At 40.9% G+C, this 7,377-nt stretch overlaps 1 protein-coding gene across 1 annotated transcript; it reads left to right on the plus strand.

The window, feature by feature from the left end:
* The first annotated feature begins 401 nt into the window (after positions 1 to 401).
* MKRN3 (makorin ring finger protein 3) lies at positions 402 to 2,770 on the plus strand. Its single transcript, XM_032175567.2, has one exon. It carries the CDS (start codon positions 511 to 513, stop codon positions 2,032 to 2,034), a length of 1,524 nt encoding a protein of 507 aa, XP_032031458.1. The 5' UTR covers positions 402 to 510; the 3' UTR covers positions 2,035 to 2,770.
* The last annotated feature ends 4,607 nt before the right edge of the window (positions 2,771 to 7,377 follow it).

The raw sequence follows: 7,377 nt of genomic DNA on the forward strand, positions 1-7,377 counted from the left end.
ATCAAGAAAGAATTTATATAATTCATGGATGAAATGTTTCAGAATCCATAGAATTATATTTTTTTTAAGGCAGACAGATACGAAAATACAACGAAGCCGTGCATGACCGAAACCAGAAGAGATTAAAGTAAAACCTCATTCTCCTTAGGAAATGGTGTGAGAAGGGACTTAGGGACTGCCGGAACACAGCGAAGCAGAGGCAGAAGGCAGACAAAAGGGGCTGGGTTGGTCCCCGCCTGTGTGAACGAAAAATATGTCAGATTGGAAAATTGCGGTAAAAACCAGGCAGAGCGCGCACGTTGCCCCCACAGGAAGTGTCCGCCATGCCTCCTGTGCCCGGAAGTAGGTAGGAACACACAGTCACAGGGACCCAAAAGCAGGGGGGAAGGAAAAAGAGATGCACACTTCCCCTAGAGAAGCCTCCGAGCGCGGCCGCCACTCCGGGCCTCAAGCCCATAAAGAAAAAATACCGGAGAGGTTCTGGCACCATTTCGGGGTGCCAAAGCAGCCATGGAAGAGCCTGCAGCTCCCTCAGAAGCCCACGAGGCAGCCGGGGCCCAGGCAGGTGCTGAGGCAGCAAGGGAGGGTGTGTCTGGGCCGGACCTTCCCGTCTGTGAGCCCTCCGGGGAATCTGCTGCTCCAGATTCAGCCCTGCCACATGCGGCAAGGGGCTGGGCCCCCTTCCCTGTCGCTCCAGTCCCTGCCCGCCTCCGCAGAGGAGGCCTGAGGCCTGCCCCAGCCTCAGGAGGAGGAGCCTGGCCCAGTCCGGTGCCGAGCCGAAGCAGTGGCATTTGGACAAAGCAGATCATCTGCAGGTATTATATACATGGGCAGTGCAAGGAGGGGGAGAACTGTCGCTATTCCCACGACCTTTCTGGTCGGAAGATGGCCACTGAGGGCGGCGTTTCGCCACCTGGGGCCTCTGCAGGTGGAGGCCCTAGCACGGCTGCGCACATCGAGCCCCCGACTCAGGAAGTGGCAGAAGCCCCCCCGGCTGCATCCTCCCTTTCATTGCCTGTGATTGGCTCGGCTGCTGAAAGGGGTTTCTTTGAAGCCGAGAGAGACAATGCAGACCGTGGAGCTGCTGGAGGAGCAGGTGTAGAAAGCTGGGCGGATGCCATTGAGTTTGTTCCAGGGCAGCCCTACCGGGGCCGCTGGGTTGCATCTGCCCCCGAGGCTCCTCTACAGAGCTCAGAGACTGAGAGGAAGCAGATGGCTGTGGGCAGGGGGTTGCGGTTTTGCTATTATGCTTACAGGGGAATTTGCTTTCGTGGGGAGAGCTGTATGTACCTCCATGGAGACATATGCGACATGTGTGGGATGCAGACCTTGCACCCCATGGATGCTGCCCAGAGGGAAGAACATATGAGGGCCTGCATTGAAGCACACGAGAAAGATATGGAACTCTCGTTTGCTGTGCAGCGTGGTATGGACAAGGTGTGTGGCATCTGCATGGAGGTTGTCTATGAGAAGGCCAACCCCAATGACCGCCGCTTTGGCATTCTTTCCAATTGCAACCATACCTTCTGTATTAGGTGTATCCGCAGGTGGAGAAGTGCCAGACAGTTTGATAACAGGATCATCAAGTCTTGCCCACATTGCAGGGTCACCTCCGAATTGGTCATTCCCAGTGATTTCTGGGTGGAGGAGGAGGAAGAGAAGCAGAAACTTATTCAGCAATACAAGGAGGCAATGAGCAACAAGGCCTGCAGGTATTTTGCGGAAGGCAGGGGTAACTGCCCATTTGGAGACACATGCTTTTACAAGCATGAATACCCTGAGGGCTGGGGAGATGAGCCTCCTGGGCCAGGTGGTGGGTCATTCAGCGCATACTGGCATCAACTTGTGGAGCCTGTGCGAATGGGAGAGGGCAACATGCTCTATAAAAGCATTAAGAAGGAGCTTGTCGTGCTTCGGCTGGCCAGTCTGTTGTTTAAGCGGTTTCTTTCACTGAGAGATGAGTTACCTCTCTCTGAGGACCAGTGGGACTTGCTTCATTATGAGCTGGAAGAATATTTCAATTTGAATCTGTAGCATCGTGCTGTGGCATGTGGTCTAGTCTGCTGAGGTTCTGTCGTCTGCTATTGCCTGTTTTCCCTGTGTTGACACTCTTTATTGCTTTCAGGGGCTGTTGAGGCAGTGCTTCTGTTTTCTTGTCTATTCTGCATATCTTTCCCCCTAGGATTATGGTGATTATCTGTGTTAAAAAAATAAGTCCTTAAAGTTACTGTTTTGGTGAAATTAATATTAATGTCAGTTTATGGCTTTTTTTGTCATCTCTGTTGTCAACAGGATTAACTCAGTTCTAGTGTAGTGTTTACTGAATTTCCACACTTATTTTGAAGACCCTCAAGAGTAAATGTGGCAGAGTGAAAGGAGAAGTTTTAATTGAACTAGTAGCTTTGTGCTATAATAGCCTTAACAAATGGACCCTCGCAGGGCTTTGCAGCTGCTCATCTGTTTGTTTACAGTTTGTTCCTTCCCTCCTTCCCCTTCAAGTGCACTTGTTAAACTGTGATGAAACTTGTGATTTTGTGTTTTACTTGACCAAAACCAAGTGTATATGTTTACATGTTTTTATCCTGTTTAGCTTGACGTGAAATAATTTATATTTGGAAATATATATTTAAGAATGATATATATATAATATATATGTATGAGTTATGTATTTAAAAAAATATATAAAAGAATATACGTCACAATATAATATTTATGTTTATGTAATAAAGTAAATACAGAGCTGAAAGCCGAAGGTCAAAGCCTAACAGGATTGGCTGTTGTGTGGGTGTGAGTTGTGTGAATAATCTTTCTGTCCCTCGCACAGAAGCCAGTAATTAGCATCTAATGAAAAGGACTGTTCAAGTGGGTCTGGCCAAATGTGACAGATGCAGATCTTAGAGGACTTTCAAAGCACTATATTGGTAATTCTTACAATGGCATTAATGGCGCACTTTATAAATACAGAAATGGTATTCCTATGCAGTTTAACCACCTTCTCATTAATTCTTTGTAACAGTAAATCCTAGGCTCAGAGGCACAGTGCTTTGTATTTGATATACAAAGTCTCTAGACTTACCCAACAAGGGGCTTTTGACAAAAGATTTCAACATAAAAGTAACAAGATTATAAAAGGGAAAATAGAACAAAAATATTAAAACCAGTGAGAATAAAAGAATGGAAAGATAAAATAATAAACTATAGAAAGCACTAAAAACTAAGTGTAAGAGTAATATAGAAAATTTACATACAAGTAAAACTTAGATTAGATGAAAGCAGTTTAAAGACTGAAAGTCAAAGGCTATAAGACTTCATTACAATCAGAATGAAACATCCTATTTAAAGTACACACAACATAAAAATACAGAAACATTCAAAGTAGTAGGATGGGAAAAACAAAACAGGTGCTGTGACTCTCTTGATTGTAGACAAAGTTTATAGTAAGGATAAACACTTTGCTGGAGATAAAAAGGAATGATACATAAACATTAAATTGTAATTCACAGGAATATATAACGATTCAAATTTTGTATACATTTAATAACATTGCATCAGATACACAACTGATGAAAATCCTAAATCCAGACTCTTAGTGGACAATTTTAATACACCTTTTTAGTAACCAAACAGGCAAAGAAAAAATGAATGTGAAAGAGAATGATGTCATTTTAATGATTTACCTGTATAACGTATGATCTGCATCAACTGCAAATGCACTTACCTTGGCTGAAGTAGCTGAAAAATATGCTGGAAGTCTGAATCTTGAGCCCCAGGTTATTCACACTGTCCTGACTGTCCAACAAAGATGGCACATTTACAGAGTTTATACCAGGTACTTTGCATGCAAAAGGATGAATTCGTCAGAACTACCTAATGTGGTACTTGCTATAATTTTTCTCATTATCATGATGAGGTAAATAATAGAGAATTTAAAGGTTTTGCCTGTAGGGTTTATGACCCATAGCTGTGAATTAGTGGAACAAAGACTGGAACTCAAGCAGTATTTGTCCAGAGCACTTGCACTTACCATGTTCACTAGAAGCAGGTCGACCAGCTGAATGTAGCTGCTGGAGACGCAAGTACAGCCTTTAAGTATGGATGCTTCAGCCTAGTGGAGCAAAGATGGACATGAATAAGCTCCCACAGAACGTAGGAGCCATGGGGCTTTTATCTATAGGCTGCCAGCTCAGTGATTTTAGTCCACTACTTCAGAGTGTGCCTCAGCCTCCTATAATTTTACATTGCCTCTCCCTTCTTACATGACTCCTGGTTCTCCTAGTAAGTACCTCAGCCTATTTGCCTGGACCTTTTGCCATATTCCTTTCCTCTTGATTCCTCTTAGCCAAAGAATTCACCAATCAGGACACCCTTGATGCCTATCACTGATTCCAAATAAATTCCAAACATCTGAGGTCCCTGCCCTGCAGTCTTGCAGGAGAAAGAGCGATTAGGTGAACTAAACAACCAAAGAATGAGACCAGATGGTGCACTCTCAAAGACTGTGCCAACACCAAATTCTCAAAAAATAGTGGCAAAGCTTTCAGAGAGGGGTTTTTAAGATGAGCCCAGAAAGCTGTGGAAAGTTTCTCCAAATGTACACTTCCCTGCATTGTGAAATATCGTGTTTTTATTCAAATAGTATCTTGAACCAGATAATCATAAAGTTCAGGATTTATAGTAGGACAATGGTTAGTAGAAAATAAAGTGGCTTGAGAGACAAAGGATAGTTAGAATCCTGACTCTGCTTCTTACCAGCCATTCAGTTTCACAGTCTAAGCAAGTTACTTAAATTTTCTGTACTTCAGTTTCTTCATATGAGAAATGGGTACAGTTCCACCTACTCTTGCAGGATGTTGTGAGGATCAAATGTAGTCTGGACAAAAAGCTTGAAACAGGGTTTTTTTTTTTTTAGTGATATATATAGATGTGAGATTTGTGCATATTTTTGGACATGAAAAGGTGATTGCACAGAAATTAATCACCAAGATTTTCTTTTTGAGAATCTCTGGAACTTGTATTAATGTAATGTTATCATTTAATGATTATTTTGGTAAGCAAGGGGTATATTACCCTCACATTCATAATTTCAAAAAGATGAAGTATTTTTTCAGCAAAAATTATTCATTTGAAACTAAATATGTGCTATTCAATTACTTAAAACAAAAGAAATACATATTTTTGGCAGATTTCCAGGTGAGGAAAATAACAAAGGGACATTTTTAGAATATATGGGATTTCTTGTTCCCTCATCAGTTCATTCAGAAAAATGTCAAATAACAGAAGTATTACTGCCACCAAGTCTGGGTGAAGTGTTACCAAGGGCTTTCCCACGATCTGACCACTCCCCTGCTGCAGTCGGGAACAAAGAAGCCTTTGCCACACAAAGGTCTGCTCTGTGAGTGATTCAGAGTGTGTGCTGGCCCTCGCCCCTGTGAGGACTCAGGGACTCAGCCCTGGGGTCCACAAAAATGGTATCATTTCAGCTACAACTTAAAAAGCCTAAAACAAGTCAGGTTTGCTTAGGTTTCATGTGTCTTGATTTGATGGATATCCACACATGCAAATATACTAAGAGAAATTTACTTAGTAATTCCTCCCCTTTGAAGATATGGAAATCATTTTGTCTCATGGCTCACATGTCAAATCAATTCACTGAATTTCACTGACAGGGAAACATTTTCAGTCTGTAGTCTATGTCCATATGCTCTTCTATTTTACAGTTTTCCAAGCATCATGGAGGCATGGTTTCTGTTGCCACAGCTAATACTAAACTACAACTTCAGTGTGGGATAGAGTTAGGGTAGGGCTGGGAACAGGGATGTATGGGAAATAACCCAGTACTAGTGCAAAGAAGTAAATTAATTTTTGTCATGAAAATATATATCATATTTTCCAATATTAATGGAACAATAACAAAAATAATTGTGAAAGAGTACAGTGAAACTGTCAATTAGATCTAGATATAAAAGTAGTACAGGCAACATTTTCTGAGGTCAATATAAGAAAATAAGCTATAGTGGCTTACACTTGTAATCCCAGCACTTTGGGAGGCCGAGGTGGGCGGATCACGAGGTCAGGAGATCGAAACCATCCTGGCTAACACGGTGAAACCCTGTCTCTACTAAAAATACAAAAAAAAAAAAAAATTAGCCGGGGTTGGTGGCAGGTGCCTGTAGTTCCAGCTATTCAGGAGACTGAGGCAGCAGAATGGCGTGAACCCGGGAGGCAGAGCTTGCAGTGAGCCGAGATTGCGCCACTGCACTCCAGCCTGGGCAATAGAGCGAGACTCAGTCTCAAACAAAAAACAAAGAAAAGAAAATAGGCTACTACCACTTTTAATTGTCTCTCATAAATAATTTGATGTAGGTGTGAATTCAAAATCATTTAGAAGAATATAATATGACAATGACAAATTATACATACCATAATATACAGGATACTTCTGGATCTGTACTCAGAGTATAACTCCTAATTTTAAATACTGATGTATATTGTCTTAAAAACAAAGAGCCTAATTAACTAGGTATTCAAACCTAAATTTTAAAAAGACCACAACATGAACACATGCACACATATACACAAACACATACAAACACAACTAAGGTAAGCAGGAGGAATTAAGAAATATTAAACTAAAAATTTGTTGAACAGAGAATGAAAATGTAAAGGCTGATTTTCTTTTTGTAAAAATAATTAGTAAACAGATAAACCACTAACTTAAAAAATAAAGGATAAAGTGCAATTAAAATAGGAAATGTTAATCAGAGGTAATTAGAGCTAAAAAGGCACTAAAGAAATGGGAAATAAATCCTTGTTATACCTGAGGGAAATGTACTTGAAAATATGAAACAAAATTTAACAGTTTCAACATAAATATAAATTTCCAAACATCAATCCAGAAGACAAATCTAAACGAACCTATTACTAACAACAACAAAAAAAGAAGTTGTCTAAAATGCACTTACTCCTACTCCACACAAAAGGAAACAGAAGACATTATCCCCTGAAATTTACTTAAACATTTAAGTAAAATATATTGCAATGCTGTATAAACCATTTCTTAGTCCATTTGAGCTACTGTTAAAAAATATCATAAACTAGGTGGCTTATAAGCAACATAAATTTATTTCTCACAGTTCTGGAGGCTGAGAGGTTTAAGAGCATGGCACCGGCAGCTTGGTGCCTGGTGAGGGTGAGTTCCTGGTTCATAGATGACCATCTTCTTGGTGTTCTTACATAGTGGAAGGCACTACCAACCTCACTGGGACCACTTTAATTGTGCTGTTTTAATGTACAATAAAATGTATTAAAAACTATAAATAATTACATAAATATATTTGTTTTCTTTTTTATGGGTAGTTTGTTTTTCAGTGGAGAAGT

The sequence above is a fragment of the Hylobates moloch genome, unplaced genomic scaffold, assembly GCF_009828535.3.
Source record: "Hylobates moloch isolate HMO894 unplaced genomic scaffold, HMol_V3 SCAFFOLD_14, whole genome shotgun sequence".
Lineage (NCBI taxonomy): Eukaryota > Metazoa > Chordata > Mammalia > Primates > Hylobatidae > Hylobates > Hylobates moloch.